Here is a 17,490-nt window from a genome sequence, read left to right as displayed (position 1 = left end):
GGAAATAGAGATATGTCATCCATCTTTATATACAGTCTATGGGATTTAGCTGTTGTAGGACCCCGGAGCAGAAATCTACTGTTGGGCCCCCCCACACACCCTCGGCGTTGTTGCCTTTTCAATCAAATACGGCGCAGAATTGTATTTTGATTCAGTGAATGCACCAATAAACACTCCTAAAGCTACGACTAGACACAGGATCCCTGCACAAGAAATCACCACCAGGGAGGTAATAAAGCGGGAGAAGTTAACAGGTGATATTGTACTTTAGTACTTACATTAGTAGTAAATTAGGGGTTTGACATGTGGTAAATCTGATGATTATCTTTTGTCGGCACTGGGGGCAGTTGCCCTCTTTGCTCTGCTCATAAATCAACCTTCCATCAACACCTTTGTGCCAAAGTGGAACCCGGTCTGAGCCTGGCCTCATCCCCCGGCATCAGCGGTCAAGCTTCCTGATGCTCTTGAGGTTAACGGAGGCAAATCCCTGCAGCCAGGTTCCCAAATCTGGTTGTGTGCTACAGCCACTAAGTAATTCATTTATTTGTTTTTTGTAATGGTTTTAGCCATGTTGTCTGTGGCAGTAAGCATCATTCACCGTCACCTTCATCATCAGTCCTCAGCACTTTGTCTTGATTTCACCCAATCCAGCCTGCGTGGCGCATTGTGCCTTCGCCAGTTGTTGCTCCACACGTGTAATAAATGGTGTGTGGAGTTCCACTTCATGAAAAATGGGCTGCTCCTCGTAATCAATGCGGGAGCAACATGAATCCGGCTGGCCATTATTCCGTCGGCCTAATCATTTCAAGAACCAGAGACAAACTACCACCTGTGCTCTGAGCATTGATCATGTGTAGGTATTCTATTAAATCTAATAATACACTTTCTTTTGGCTAAATCACCCTGCACATTTCAATACCAAATGACTTCTGTTCATTCTATTAAAGTGGAACTACTCTCAATTATGTTTCATAGTCCTATTGTCTGATACTAATGAAGATGAAACACTTTCATTTTTCCACTTAATTAGTTCATATTTAACAAAGGTGCTGTGCCATCAGACTCCAAGAAAGGAGCGCCTGCCCCCCCCCCCTCTTTTTTTCCCCTTCTTTTCCTCCAATGGCATTGAAAATAATCCTTTTGCTTTCATGCCTCCATAGAAACAGTGTCTCTGTGCTTTTCTTTTTTTGTGTTCTTGTTTTTGTTCTTCGTCTTTCTCCGAGACTGTTTTAATTGAATTCCTCAAAAGGATACACCTGATCCTCAGCAAGGTTTTTTGTTGAATGAGCTTATGCGTTGTGAATGTACTGATTCTCCAGGTTCCGTCGGCAGGCAGTGCCAAGGACAGCTAATTGAAGGTGAATTGATAATGCCCCAGCTGCCTGCGTGTTGCAGCCTCATAGCCGGTCTGCTATGTGCGTCTTTGATAAGTAATTCATCTGTTTGGCCTGGCAGCACTGCCTTGTTGCTTTCATGTCACTCTCCCTCTCCCTCTCCCTCTCTCTTTTTCGCGCGCACACACACACACACGAAATATGTGGAGCCTTGGATGCTCCCTCCCCCAGGCTATGTGTCTGTAGTCATGGTCAACAGGGGGTGAATCCTCTGCTCTCTCTGCTCTTGCACTCTGGGTCTCTGGGTGGCATTATAGTACTCCATCTTTCTCTCCCAGGCTTCACTCTAATTGGATCCACTCCCCAACTCACCGAGAGAAAAAAAAAAAAGAAAGAAAGACTCCTCTGCAAGTCAGCCACCTATCCTGTCCTCCTCGAAACTTCATCTTCGGAAAAAAACAATCCAGAAGTGGTTGCGAGACGCCGACTGATGTAGCGCCCACAGGTGTAGCCATGGAGCACGCCACTGACCTGCTCCCAGACCACGTCCTGTTGCTTTTAAAGTAAACTTCTCTGCCCTCGTGTCAACCTTCCACCCCGAACTCACCTCTCCCAACTGCCCTCGGCACCCAGACGCACTTCAGCTCCATCAAACCGCCCCACCTCTCTTTTTTTTTGGCGGCACGATTCATTAACATGTTTGAGGTGGACATGGCAGGCCACAGAGCGGCATCTGAATCAATGCCCTCGCCTCCCAATCTGCCCTTTATCATGTTAATATGATTTCCATTGATGGAACGCTTTTTCAAAATGGCATCCCTCTATGGTTTTACATATTGACTTTTTAATTCATGGCCCTCAGTGCCGCATCACTCTTGTTGTGCCGCCGCTGCAAGAATGCTCCCAGATCAGAGACGGATGTTGCTCAAGTGTGGAATTGACTCCGGGGCAGTGTTTTTTTTTTTTATTTTATGATTCTCTTTTTATTTTTTCTCTTCTTCCTCAATGCAACTGTGTGAGTGTGAGATTGTGCGTCTCCAGCTCCACCCATTTCTCTGTCTGTCTCCCTGATGATGTGTGTGTGTATTCTCTCGTCAGGCCCGAGCAAAAGAAAAAAAAAAAAAACCTCCTCCGGTTTCATGTCACTGGGGCAATGAGTAAGTTGCCTCTCCGCTAATGTTCTCACCATCAAAATACAGCCTGGCCTCAATAGTAATAATGTTTACATCCCATCCCAATAGCCAGTGGAGAATTGCCTCAACCTGTAACATAGCTATAACAGGAAATGGAGAATTTAATGCCCCGTAGAGTTACAGTGTACTAGCAGTAAAACATATACAGTATTTTATTATATATTATGAAAGACTGAGGGGTGTGTTTTTTGTCATTGCTGCTCTTTTCTGAAGCGTGCACAGACCTGTTTGTGAGTAGTTTTTTTCGATTGCAAATTGTAATTAAAGTAAGTTTATCACTGGTGCTGAAATTTGTGAAACTCAGCGTCATAAAGAGATCCCGTTGAGATGAGTCTGAATCTCTTGAGTGTTTGTAAAAAAAAAAAATGGGTCACTGGATTGTTTCTAACATTCGTTACGTTCGCTTTTAAGCCCCGAAGTAAAAAAAAAAAAAAAAAACTATAACATTAATGCGCAGTAACAAGGGAAAAGAACATTGAAGTTGGTTTTGAAAATAGTGATTGAGATAAATAACGTTGGAATTACAATACGTATATAAAGTCAGTTTGAATTCACTTCATCAGTGCTTCAATGTTTTATCGACAATGACATGATGCTGTCACGTTAGCCTCTGTAGCACAAGAGCATGTTTGCCATAAACGCTAAAACTAGTGGTTTGATTGGTGGCTCTGCTACTCAGCGTGTTGAGCTGTCCCCTGGGCCGGACACTGAAGTCTCGACTGCCCCAGATGTGACTATGTGGACAGGAAGTGCCAAATGAATATAAAAACTGAAAATACAGATGAAACTGTGCGATGGCCAGAGAGCTGAGCGACGACTTTAACAGACATCCGATAGCTGCAGTCGACTTCATCACCACCAACTGTGAGCAACAGTTGCTTGTGCATAAATGAACGATTAAATGAAAATAAAATCACTGTCACCGCACCAACATTTTTGATGCACAGCGATTCAGTCACCCAATCGCATGCGTGCGTCGGATCATAAAACGTCTCAATTACAGCAGCGGCAGCAGCCAGCCAATCGCTTTGTCTTAGCTTTGGCTGTTGACACGGAGCTTCAGCCACGTTCGTCTGGGGTTCCTCAATGGAGAGCCTCACAGATCTATGTTGAGCTCACTGATTAAGCAATGGCTCTTCTCTCCATTTCAAACGACAAGCTGCCAGGGACTTTGGTTTTAAATTGTGCAATTAGTGATCTGGCATGCTTTGCTTGGCTTCAGTCAGACTCAAATCCCAGTCCAGGGCCTCACCGAAGCGCAGTCGACAACACATACTCCAGGAGCATTTGTCAGACAAATTCATCTGAGCCTCCACTTCCACTTTGCTCTCCGAGCATACTAACCTCCCTCAAATGTCAGCCAGAGTATTTACTGTCTCACTGGGTAAACAGCGGTGATCTGGGTTCGGCGGCACCAGATTTACAGTCATTCTTCTCAATCAGAGCAGATGATTATTCACTGTTTGTTTTTCTCTTTACAGATGCACAAAATTATGTTGACTATCGGCTGAACTCTGCCAAATCTTAAACCACTCTTCCCATTCACCCTTTCAAAAAAAAAAAAGAGATGTATTTCCCTGCAGTCATAAATTATAAACATTTACAATATCCACCTCGGACTGCTGTAATAAATCTGCATAATCTTGTTAGGTTTACTGCAGCAAATATATGAATTAGGTTACTCATTTTAGGTTGTAAAACTACAAACCAGCCACCTCTTGATCATCATGTTGGCTCAAAAATGAAAACTGGCTTATATAACATAATTATTACTGTACTATATAAATAACCTAAGCTTGATAATATTGGGAACAGCACAGATAATAGCCTTAATATTTAATTTCCCCCTTTGAAGTTGTGGCTGGGTGCATTAAAAGTTAAAGAAGAATATGGTAAAACTTGTCATTACCACCAAGATTCATTTGAACATGTATTTTTAATAGACTCTTGTAGGAGTCGAATTTCCACAGCTCTGAGAACTGCTTTCATTCCAGCAGTAGTTTGTTTCATGTCTAAAGCCGAGCATCAGGAGTCTACCATCTGACCAGCTGGGATTTAATGTGCCTTGCTGATGGATGAAAAACTTGCTAAGTTGCAGAAAAAAAAATATTCTGAATTATAAGTACCCCCCGCCTCCACCTCCTCCTTCTCCGTCTCCTCCTTTTGCATCCAGAATTACAGCTGGATACTAAATATCATTTTTCTGGTTGGCGGAAACAACAGTCATCTGCAGAAACGGCATTATCTGGCGTTTATCACGTTGTATTTTGTTGTGGTAATTAACTTTTTAATGCTGGGAATTTTGATATCTATTACAAATTAGTACAGTTTTTTTTTTGGTGTGTGTGTGTGTGTGTGTGTGTGCTGCTCATCGGGGACACAACAAACACGAGACGTTAGACACATTAGAATGCAAATTTCGCTCTGCAGCTTTTGTTCTGTCTCACTGACAACTGTTGGATTGTCGTAGCGAGCACAAGCAGCCAAAACATGGTGTTGTAACATTCATCCGCAGCACATCCAAACACCAGCGGTGAGGAGAGATAACACTGTAGAAATCACGGCCTACAGTAAATGCCCTAATTTTCAGTTCAGGCTTTTCAGATGTATGAGGGTGATTTTACTGATGATCACTTCTCTCCCTCGGGAGCAGGAGACGTAAACGTTAACAGCAAAGAGATTTTAGACTCTGGCACAGACTGAAATCCCATCTCTCTGCCAGTGGATGTTTCTGCTGTTTAATATGCTTTAACCCATCGTGACTGGCACTGATGTAAAGTATCTCAGCCCTTTTTTTCTTCTGTATGGTAATAAAAATACAAATTTGAGATACTTGTACCGTACACAAGTATTTCAATTTTATGCTTGAGGAAACCACTACTCCACTACTTCCAGTTACTTCAGGAATTAAAATGATTTCACTACAAATAGACCAGTTTTAAATGAGATACTTTGTAAATGATTAAACTTTCCAACAAAATGTATAAAATGGTAATTGATGACTTTGTCCCCCAGTGATTCTAAGTTGTAAAATGATTGCGCTGCCGTTTCAAAGACAAGATCACTATAACATTTATCACCATTACAGAATACAGTCATTTTCACCACTGCTCATTTTAAAAAGACCAGCACCAGAAAATGAATGAAACATAGATATTTGTTTCTGGCTGCTTGCATTAGCAGTAAGGTTAAAGCTATCAGCCTCCAGAGCAGGAAACAACCATCCAGAAATGAAACCCCTGATCTCAGTGCTGTGGTAGAGGCAGAGTAAAGCACCTGGTTACAGTAATAATGTAGTTTTTTTCTTTTTTCTTACTGATCTAGAGGAATGCAAACTAAACGCTTGTAAAGTCCCAGAGTTCTCTACATAATCGGATATCTGGACCATCGCGACAAATCTGCTGCGTCGGTGGGCTTCTGCATGAAGCCAAAAATCTTGCCCGTCCGAGGTTCATCCTTGTTTTACCTCAGTTTCTATCATTCTTGGTCTTAACCTTTTTTTTCCTCCTCCAACAAAAAAAGCTCTTGTTCCACTGACCACATTTTCCGCTACCTGGCAAAAGCTAGCCAGCGTGGAGAACAAAAGCACTGTCCTCTCTCTGTTTTGCACAGTGGCAAACAGAACTTCCTTTGTGACTCGAATCAATTGATTTTTTTATATTTTTGTGAAAATTCGGACAAAAGAAGCAGAGCGAAAATGTTATTACATTGTGCAATCATCATTTACTGCAATTGTGTATTGCCATGGTAGGCATTTGAATTCAATTTTCAGTATTAAAATGATCTTATACATAAAAGTACTTATACACTATAATACATATGAAGATTATTATAACGGTTGAAAGGCTCAGTTTTGAAAATTACCACTTTCAATCTTAATAAGATAAAATAAGTTAATCCTATATTAGTTCCACAATGGGAAATAATTTTAAGTAAAAAAAAAGACATCCATTAAAGTAAGAAATTAGTAAAAATGGAATATGCATGCAAGGAAATATAGACCTTAATAGTATATATATATTATACATACAGTGTAAACAATACTTAAATATGATTGTGTCAAACAATTCTGTAAACGTCACATATTTGTACAGTTTTATTGTTTTTACTCAAGTTGCTGATCTGAATACTTCACATATGCAGAACTAAGTTGGAGATTGTCGGGGACACATAAGTTCACAAGAGGAACATTTGTAGAATTTAGGCGAGGGGGGGCATCTGTGTAGAACACACAGGAGCTAGGACATGAAGGAAACAGTCCTTATCGACAAAAGCTTTAGAATCTCATTGTCTTTCCAAGTTGAGTCTCCCACGTGGATGGTACCTAACTGATGCATGTATTAGAAACATCGTTAACATGCCCCCGTGTTGAACATTTTTTCCTGTTGTATTTCTACATAGGCTCAATCTGACATTTAACTAGGGGGCTGGCAGGAAACGTATCAGAGAAGCATAAAGCACAAAGCCCCTTAAGGAAAGGTGTGAAAGCAGCCTCAATCACCAAGCTTTGATTGTTGATTCCACCAGAGTACTTTTTAAATAATCATTTAAGTGATATTAACGTGTTTTAACCTCCTTCATTCAAATGAAAATAATAAAGCCAAACTGGCTTTAGATATACAAGGATAAATAAACTTGACTCAATTGAACGACGGGAAATCACTGTTATTTGTTTGTTTGTTTGTTTGTTTTTTTTGGCGCTGATCATATTCATTAATCTAGAAGCTCACGGCGTTCAGGCGTTCAGGCGGACCATGACCACTGTGCACTAAGATGTAATAACCAGAGCTGGACTCGTATGGAATTGAGAAACGCCCGCACGCCTTCATACACACGGTCCCACCATGGTAGTTCGCTCTTCTCCCAAAGCAAACATAGCAATTACAGGCGCTGTCAGTCACTGTCAGATGTGGCATCGGTGATCAATCCCGCCCGTTGGACTGAGGACATTAGACATGAACATACATGCAGGGGAGTTAAATCCCCCCCACCACCCCCTACTCCCCGGCCTGCTGTTCATCCAGCTTCCTCCGCTGGGATTGAATTGGGAATCCATTTTGTGCTGCAGGCTGGTGTTTCTCCTGCAATTTCTCAAGCGACATCTGTCCATTTCAACCCATGGAATACTAGCTATTGCCCTTCACACATAAAAAATCCAACATTTAACACTTTTACGACGATCAAAACAGTATTTGACAATGTGCCTTGTGTTTCTGGCCACCCTTGTTACCAGCTGCGACAGTGTGCTGCTGGTGTTGTTTTCAACCTTGTGTGTGTGTGTGTGTGATCATAGCAAAATGTGGTCATGGAGACCAACTGCAGCCAGAACCTTAACAGAGGCGGTTCTGAATACTTTGGCAGGTTTTTATATGTCTGTATGTCTGTGGACATATTTTGTCGCCACAACAGCATCGCGACTGTGAGAGAAACTGTCAGAATTTGTAGGTGTGTAGATATGATCCGATCCATGAGTACTGAGTACCAATGTAACAATTAGTGTTGGGCTCCTACACTCCCAGTACAGGACTGGATCACAACACAGATTTCTCTCTGCGCTTCATTTCGGTGCCTGAGATCTGTACTGAGATAGATGCCCTGCTAACAGGCAACGTAAACATCACGGCATGTGACAAGTTAGCATTACTCTTAACCCTGGTAGTAACACACACTCTCTACATGACTGGCAGCTCGAAACGTTAGGCCACAGTTAGCTAGCAGCGACCTCAAACTCAAATCTACACGAACCAACAAAATGTCTGAAGCTAATCAGTTGATGGTGTAGCTGTTTTTCATGCGATACAAGAATTTCAAGGATTCCCGCAAACTGGAACATGCGCAAACCTTTGACTTTAATTCTGTGTAAAGGGAGGAACACGTGTATACATTTGAAAGCAGAGGAATGCTCTGTGTTTGACTGCGTGCGTGACCCCATGTCAAACACATCAGCCGGCACTGTGAGCGTCCCTGGCCCCAGCGGCGAGGCGACAATTAATTAGCGAGTTTTGAACTGAAAGTGTTTTGCTGTATTAAGCACTGAAATTGTTATTGACTGGTAAATGATTGTACCTGGGTTAGGTTTAATTTATTATGTGATTTTCTTAGGCAACTTTATAATAAGTTTTGCACTTTTTTACATATATATTAGATTTAAACTTATAATTTTCCTTAGCAAGAAAAAAGCTGCTCTAAACGTCAACTGTCTACTTTTGAGAAAAAAGTATTGGTTCTGGCACTGGTCAGAAACCGGTTCTGTTTTGAAAGTGTCAATTTAATATAGATATCAGGAAAAAAACAAATGATAACTAACTCTAAAGTAATTAAGTAATAATGCAGTGACAATTGTTGATTACTTGTTGTTTCCCCTCGTATTTTATTTACCCCGTTCAATAAATTACATCTTACACACATGGCATAAAAAGGTTCATTTATGTTGAGGGGTTCATTCAAATTTATGGTCAATTTGGAGGCTGCAGGTTGTGGGACGGTTGAAGTGTATTGTGCTTTATACGGACAGATGTTTCTATTATTCAGTTCCCCCAATTTATGTCAATGAACGCACAACAGCATCGCAAACCACATCGTCCAAAATGACCGTAAAGTTGAATCAACAACTCTCTAAAACAATCACAATAAAATCAGAATGCTATAATATTCATGAAGAAGGATTTATAGATTTTTGTATCACACTTTATTATGTGTCTTTGTGTATTGGCTGTATATTAAAACACTTTAACCTGACAAAGTGCTTGGACTAGAATAGAAATATCTACAGGTTGAGCGTCATTGTGCGTCAGGCATTACTATTTCCTGCTGCGGGTTTCTGCCAATTCTTTCTGAATTGTCATAAAGTAGGGGTGGTTCTTAGGGGCTGTGTTGCCCCTCAGCCCCCAGATGTTCTCAACACACTCCTGCATGTTGGGCTTGGTAGAAAATCAATTACTGAAGCAGAAGTAAAAGAGACAAGTGGGACAACAGAGGCATAAATGACAACACACCATCACAAAATATGTCCTGGAACACACTGAGCACCACCGCCTGATGGACATAAGAGTATCTGAGGCTGGAGTTTTTTCCTCTAAGTGCACAGTTATCATGATGCCAGACCTCTGAGGAAAAAAAAAAGGCATAATAGCCCCATTCTTAACTTTATTCCGCTGTAGCTTCTGGGCATGTGCATCACGCGCCCCTGTCGCCCTCGCACAGCACAGCAGATAGAGATCTATAACTACGATTTCCAGTCTGAAGGGAACCTGGGGGAAAAGGGCTTTGTTAGGCTACAGGTCCCCGCCTGCCTGGCTGCACTGCTGCGCTCCTGCATGGGTAAAGAAACAGCCATACACACTGACCTCAGAGCTGTTGTTTAATCACCAGGGCATTTTAATGGCTTGTCAGAGTAATGAAATATGGTTGGAGGCTACCTGGTGCAAACATTACGATAAATCCCTCGCACACAAGCCTACGCAGGGCTTAATGGTTATAAATCATCACTTTGGGGAGAGAAAAATGACAGCTATTAAAATAATGAATGGGATGATTAATTTTTCACATTAAAGATTAAAAGCTATGAGAGGTATCATCAGATATTTGAGCCGCTGTAAACGTTTGAAAGTGAGAGCTTATTTTCCGCACTTTATGACGCCCTCCGTTTCTTCACTGTCATCCAAGTTTTTTCTTCTTCTTCTTCTTCTCCCTCTCTCTCTCTCTCCTCCTCTGTGTGCTGGCTGGGTGCGCCCACCGACACAGGCATTCCTTACACCTAATTTGTGCTCTTGTAAAAGTGCTCTGAGGAAAAGCCTTGAAGAACACTCATTGCTTGAGGCAGTACAGGACCCTCTCAGCCTCTCTGCAGGGGCTCCTCAAGGCTCTCACCGACATTATTTCATACCTCTAAAGCTGTCATACCTATAGCCTTTCACAAGAAGAATAAGAAGAGCTGGACGGAGGTAGTTTGCTCTCCATTTTGGGCTTCTTTTTTTTTTTCTTTTTTTTTTTGCTGTTCGCCTGTCCCTGCCAGTTTCCCCAGCTACGTCTGTTCTGTCACTAGAGCTGATTATACAACTTTCTGCTTCGAAATGCATGTCGAACAAAGACAGTATATAATAACACATGCTCACTGAGCTGGCATAAATCCCCATGTATACACAAACTATGACAAGCTCTCTCTCTCCGTCAGATGGCTCCCAGGGGAAGGTGTGTTATTGCACATAGATTCCTAATCCAGTTTTCACTTTCAGGGGACTCGCTGTGTTGTTCCGACATATATCACCCAAATTGCAATCCGAAAGATTAGAGGAGAGAGGCATAATTAGAACATTAATAACCATACATGTTAGAGAACATAAGTAATTGAGTTTTTTTTTATGATGAATGGGAATGTAAACAAAAGGCAGGAGAGTGAGAGGTTCAATTAGAATTTCCAAGCAGGGCTCTGTCTCGGCAGACACGTGAATGTAGGCTTCTCCCACTGTTGCCCAATTATTTCTGTGTTCCCAGGCAATGATAGTATTGCTTGTCCATCTGCAGCCTTCAAAGGGATATTCAAATCGTCTCATTGAAGCAACGGCTCCATTTGTTGGCAGAGAATAAATTGTTGGCTGGAAATTTTTTTTTTTTTTATCTGCTCAGAGCAAAGCCAGGTATTTGTGCAGCTAAAGTTATTTACAAAGTGGTGGGAAATTTAAACGACTCCTCTGGCATTTCCGCGTGCCTCTTTTTTCCCTTTGATTTCTGTGTGTGTGTGTGTGTGTGTGTGTGTGTGTGTGTGCGTGCGTGCGTGCGTGTGCATATGCGTGTCTTTTTTTGCTGTTTTCATTTCACATTCTGTCACTGGAGACGCTTGTGATGGCCACCCACACCTCATTCATGTTCCTCCAGCTCTTTTTTGCCGTCTGCTAATGATCCAGGGACACCAAATAAAGGGCCGCCGAAACAAAATGGCCACCTTAGCTGCCCACTTATATCTCAACCCGCCCCTCTCAAATCAATTCTGACATTTCATTCTGCCCTTATAGAAGGTAATGGTGCATTCAGAGGTTGTTACCGATAATGTTGAAATGGTATTGCTTGGTTTCATTGGATAGACGTACTGTAACCTCGGCTGTAAGATGGCTCCAGCTCCTCTCCTGCTCTTCACTGTCCCTTGTATCTGGTTGTTTTCCCACTCAGACGGAGACGTTGGTATTTACCGGCTCAAATATCTCTTTTGGCACAAGTGGGAGCAGCTTTTTTCCATTTTCTGTTAACAAGTAACCAACCAGTGTTTGTATTTTCCTCCCACACTTGTGTTCACACAACATGAAGAGAAAACAACCTTTTAAGTCAGCTAGTCAATATGCTGTTTCTTATATATTATTTACTGCCTATGGGCTGTATATCAGAATGCGCTAAACAACTGTTTCGGATTTGCAGTCATAATCATGTAGAGAGAAATCACAGAGCCAGATGTCTGGCCCTCGTTTTACAGCGTTTATGTTTTCCTCTGAGTTTATGTAAAATTCATCCTTCCCTGTTTTATTTATTCCCCCGTTTTCACAGACTCAACAATTAGTCAATTCCCAATCAACAAGAGAAAAGAAATAGCTTTTAATTACTTTTGATAAATGACAAATTGTGTTGGCATCACTCCCTGCAAATGCTTAATCAGGTGTGGGGCGGGGTAGGCAGGCGGGTACCGGGAGAGGGGATTTCTGCTGGGATGAAATCAATGCGCTCTCGCCGCGGTTCACCGGCTGGGCTTCTGGGCAACAGCCAACCAGAAGCCTGCGAAGATACACAAGTCAGCAGAAACCCAGCCGCTGTGTGAGAGCAGCCCCACATTGAGGCATAAACATGCTGTAATGCTTAGAGGTATGTGCTGTGTAACAGCCATATATGTGGGACATGATGTTTGCTCACAAGATTAAATACAAACAAACACTGTGCCTGTTTGCCATGTTGTGTCGTCATAGTAACTTCACGCCAGCAGGAACAGTGTTGAGCGGTGAATGGGTAACGTGTAAACTGCATCATGTTTATCAGTGAACGTTAGAGAGATTCATCTGGTTTTTAACCCTCGACAGATTCAGGGTAACCATTTGTACCTGCTCGTAGGCTTTATGCTAAGCTAGGGTAACCACATCCTTACTCCAGGTCTTAACACACAAACTAGTGCTTGCCCCAAATGAAGAAACTACTATTTCTTCTCTTTGTAATTTGGTGAGATCATACAAATTCCCTTTAAAGTGCCTCCAGGAAATAACCATATGCCTGCACTCTAAAGTCCAACACTGACAGAAGCCTTTGTCTTTGTTTTCAGTAACAGTTCCACCTCATCGTAGGTCCAAGCATAGAGATGCCTGGTCTTACTTTCCACCATCTCTGTACTGGGTTTGTAGTATTGTCTATAACCAAGCAACCAACCACACATAGACAATCTGCTTCCTGTTTACACCAGTGTAAACATAACCACTTTACTTGAATGGTCATGCGATATGTGTTTTCAGGTGTGTTACTATTAGGCGGGGACGAGAGGGATCGTTTTTTTTTTTTTTGTAAAATATCATTTCAAAATGAAAACACATCAGTATAGGTTTCAAAAAACCGACTGGAGTTCGTTTGCCTCTCAGGTTGTCCAGCACACTACAGAGGATGGTGAACACCCCACAGATTCACATTCTTTAGGTTATTGATGCATATTGTTTAATTTCTACTTGATATTCGGATATAATGTTTGCGTATCTTGCACTCTCTTGGCCTTAGTCTCTCGGCGCAACACACAATGTGAGAAATCTCCTATATAGCAAGGGTCAAAAAAATCTTCCCTCATATTCTTCCTGACGCGAAAGCTGCTTTAAGACATGCACTGAACTCCAGACAGAAGATGCCTGTCAAATTGGAAAGATGAAATTTGAGAGCCTTTGGCGATATATGCAGAAGCTTGTGTTGATCTCTGCAGCAGAATGTATACTTCTGTATGCTCTACCCAGGCTCCACCCCTTGCCTGAATGTGTTTCTGTTGTTGTGAACGTGTCTGTCCCGGACAGTCTCTTGCTGTGTTCTTCATATGTGAATGTCAAACTATGGAAAAAGTCCCAAAAAAGTGTCTGGAGTTGTCTGAAAATGAAAACATACGCTTCACAAATCATTACTGATATTATTTATAAGCCAAATGAGCAGATTTCTGAAAATGTTAAACTATTAAAGGTAAAAGTGCAGTAAACTGGAAGAACAAATTCTGCATCTCTAAGTACTCAAACAAACTTCACCTCTTTCTGCTGCAGAGAGTGTTTTAACAGCCAGTGTGTGTTCTGTTTTTTTCTTTCTTTCTGCAGGGTTCATCAGTCCCTGTGGCAGCAGCAGCAGCGAGTCGAGTGACCCAGCTTCAGCCCGACCGGCTTTACCTGTACATGGAGACCCCCAGCTGGGCAGGTCAGCCTCTAAACAAACCCCTCATGTCTGTTTGCTGTGCACTTTAGGTCCAGTCTATCTGTATGTGTCTTAACTTACAACTAGTCTGGCTTCAGGTACGCTTTCTCGGTGGAAAAGTTTGGGTTTGTTCAGCTTCACACTGCCTGAATTGAAGTTTGGAATTGAAATATCTGTTTTGCTGCAAGATAACAGAAAAGGAAATCAAATCATCCCACTTATATTGTCATATTTTTGCCTCCTTGTTTGCAAATATCCCAAACCACATCAACAACTCTTATCCACGGGCACTGATAAAACGTTAAGTATGATTTGTGACGGCATTACCAATTTTCTTCTTACTCCTTTACTTAAAAGACAATTTTGTTGTTACCTTTCTGAAAAGGTTTCCAGAGCAGCAATCATAGTTTTATTTTTTTCTGTTAGAAAACCTGAAAAAGTATTCCAGTGTAGAAGATAACTGTCAATCAACGATAGCACAGCCTCAACCGAGGTAATTCATCTGCAGCTTTTCACACAACTGGCTCCGTTTTTTCTCTGAAATTCTGAACTTGTCTGTGATTTTCATATCTTCTCCAATGTTTATGACTATTTCTACCATGTAGAAATATTTGCTTAATATCAGTCTTGATTAGGTTTTTTGTCGTAATCTCTGCCATTTGTCGAGGAAGTGCAACAACAATCTTTCTACTGATAGTTTCATACTCTTTGGACATCAAATCCTCCATCTTTATGTTGAAGTATGGTTTTTGTAAATGCTTTCCGATTACTCATACGACAGTTGCCTTATCTGATATAGAACTATTAGAAATTCTTATTTATTGTTATGCTACTGCTTGGGTCAAGGTTTGGTTTAAAAAAGATCCTGTTTTCTGGTTAAAGAAACTAAGATTAGGGAACTTTTCTGCAGTGTTTGGGTGTGGTCCGATTTGCAACACAGACACACTCAAGCGTGTTAAATTCCCGTTTAACTTCGACGACCCAAACACCCACCGAACCCAGCGTCTTGCTGCTTCAGCCTTTGCTCCTGACACGCAGCAGTCATTATTCACACGGCCGCTGCAGCTCTTTTCCTATTAAATGTAAATATGGGGTTGTTTTGGGATATATGAGCAACTGATGCTGTTGTTTCCTCTGGGAGAAATGGGCTCCATTCATTTGGAAGTGTGCCTCACATTTTAAGTGTGATTATCTGAGTGGTCCTTTTCTCACCTGGCCTCACACGAGCAGCCGAACGCTCCAGAGTTTGAGGAAACGGCTTCACGCCCTCTCGCTGCGGATGCGCCCTTACTGTAATAAAGTCTGCATGTATGCACGCCTTACTCTCCCCTATCCGGCCATATTGTGCTAATGTGTGCTGGTTAAGTAGCGGAAGACTAGAGAAAGACTCTTATCCATATGCCTGAGAGCCCAGGAGCCAGTGTGATCTCTCCCCAGATGGAGCCCTCTGCCTCCCCACCCATCCTCCACGGAGCTATATAGCAGGTGGCAGCGAGGATCAATGGTCCTCCGCCATTACCTCTTCTCCACTTCACATCTCCAGCCTCATCTCCAGGGGGGGCCCGCGGCGCATGCGGCGCGTCTCGCTGCAGCACACCGGGAGAAATAGGGACGTTTTCCATTAGTCTAATTGCTCGGTTATAGTTCTATATTATTGCCGTGATCACCACTGTGGCTTGGTAATGATGGACCTCCCGTGCCCCCACGTATAGCTGGTGGGTGTTATGTCTCCCTCGTCACCGCCCATTGAAACTCCAGTTGCAGTGGGTGTAGGAGGAGAGAGTGAACTTAACAGAGAAGAAAACAGGAGGATAAACAGCTAAAAAAAAAGAGAGCGAGAGAAAGTGCTCTTCAAATGTTTTGATGTAAGAGTTTAATCAAATAGCCTCAGCGATTTACATTCTCAACAGGTGCAGCGTTCGGCTGATTTATGGAATAAACACTGGAGTTCTAGTGCTTGTTCATTTGCCTCCGCTAAAAACTGGCAATATGGGGCTAATTTGCTATAATTTGCTGCTGCTGTGGCCACTGGTTAAGAATGTTTATATAATCATGATATAATAAGAAAAATGAAAATGAGTTTTTCATGCGGTTCAGGCCCCGTCACTCACAGACTCGCTAAATGATAATTACATTCCTCAAGCGCTGTATTACATTTTACCCTCTTACATGGACTTTGTTCAGAGTAAATGGGGGAGTATCATTTTCATTTTTAAGGCGATATGACCCATTATTATTCCCACATCTGAGCCACCTCAGTACAGTAGAAGGTATTCCCCCCCATCAGCGATTACACGAGGAGACTTCCATCAGTCAGCAGATGAGGTGAGGATTATAATGAATTCATTTACCCTCAAAGACTCTGCCTTTCTTCTTTCTGTTTATAATATCCCATTTGCATAGCGCGGTCTCTCATGTTCGAGACGTTGTAAAAGCTCCAGTCCTAAGCTGCGATGGACTAATCGCTGCTGAATGTTTCACGGCTGACCTGTAGCTCTCCCTGCAGGTCCGCACGTAATTGCGGCTTCCTGTTTTGGAATTTGTCTCATGGACTAGGATCGTCACCGATTTTTTTTATTCCTTAGAAGGAGAAAATCCTTGGCCGTCATTCCTGCTTTTTGAATTTTTTATTTTAGTTTTACAGGTGTGGGTATTGATCTTTGCCTTTGCTCCAGGGGAGCGTGTTCACTTAAAAGGCCCACTGATGTAGTTGAGCTTATTAAACAAATAGGCCAGACAACAAGGCCACACTCGCTTTGAATCATGGAGGACACTGGCTGTCTTAGAGCACCACTGTATCAAATATGAAACGCTCCACTAACAAGGTGTGTAATCTATTTTAATCAGATCATATTTTATGAAACAAGGAGAAGGTTGAACTTAAGTAAGAGAGAAAGATGGAGATTATGGGGGGGTTGGGGATTGTATTTTGAAATTGGATGTGACGGCCGGGGACCATGACTTGATTTTACATGCATGGCTTTATAATGAAGCAACGCGAAATGGTCAGTTATGGTTAACTTTAGGGGGAGCTGGAGCCTTGCTGTAATGGGAGGCTAATTCAGGGCCCATAACGCCTTGACAGGCTGCAGAGCAGAGCAGGAATATGGAGAAGGATGTACATTAGAGGCTCTGGGGCAGAAGTAAAGGTCTGTATTTGTCTGCAAATTACCGGGTCGCCTGAGGATATAACAGGGTCAACAGCAGCGTAGCATATTTTTCCTGAGTGTACACAGACGTAAATACGATACAGAAACACACTCGCTCAGACGGGGGGACTCGCTAACTCGCTCAAATCAAGTGTCGCACAGGAGTGACTCCATATTGTCATCACAATTCAGGCCATGATCCTTTTTATATATCTTTACACTCACTGAGTTCATAGGCGAGTGTTTTCAATCACAGTTTTTTTCCCCCTCTTGCGCCATAAATTGTTTCAGATCGTGTGACACTAGACTTGGTTATGAATATATGAATATATATATATGCTCCAAAGACCTTAGGAAGCACCACTCGTCAGACAGGGTAATGGATAGAGAGAGATTATATACTGCTCTGGG

The 17,490-nt window shown here is 42.1% G+C and overlaps 1 protein-coding gene across 7 annotated transcripts in view; it reads left to right on the top strand.

Annotated features, from left to right (window-relative positions):
* LOC117765858 (RNA binding protein fox-1 homolog 3-like) overlaps positions 1-17,490 on the top strand; it is a 397,513-nt gene that overhangs the window by 194,669 nt on the left and 185,354 nt on the right. For all 7 annotated transcript variants that reach the window (XM_034592407.1, XM_034592409.1, XM_034592401.1 and 4 more), the window contains one exon: positions 13,837-13,933. In XM_034592407.1, coding sequence (XP_034448298.1) covers positions 13,912-13,933 — 22 coding nt within the window. In that variant the 5' untranslated portion in view covers positions 13,837-13,911. The remainder of the gene's footprint in view (positions 1-13,836; positions 13,934-17,490) is intronic.

This window comes from Hippoglossus hippoglossus, chromosome 8 (genome assembly GCF_009819705.1).
Source record: "Hippoglossus hippoglossus isolate fHipHip1 chromosome 8, fHipHip1.pri, whole genome shotgun sequence".
Lineage (NCBI taxonomy): Eukaryota > Metazoa > Chordata > Actinopteri > Pleuronectiformes > Pleuronectidae > Hippoglossus > Hippoglossus hippoglossus.
The sequence above is the reverse complement of the archived record's forward strand: the minus strand, read 5'-3'. Positions and strand labels throughout refer to the sequence as shown.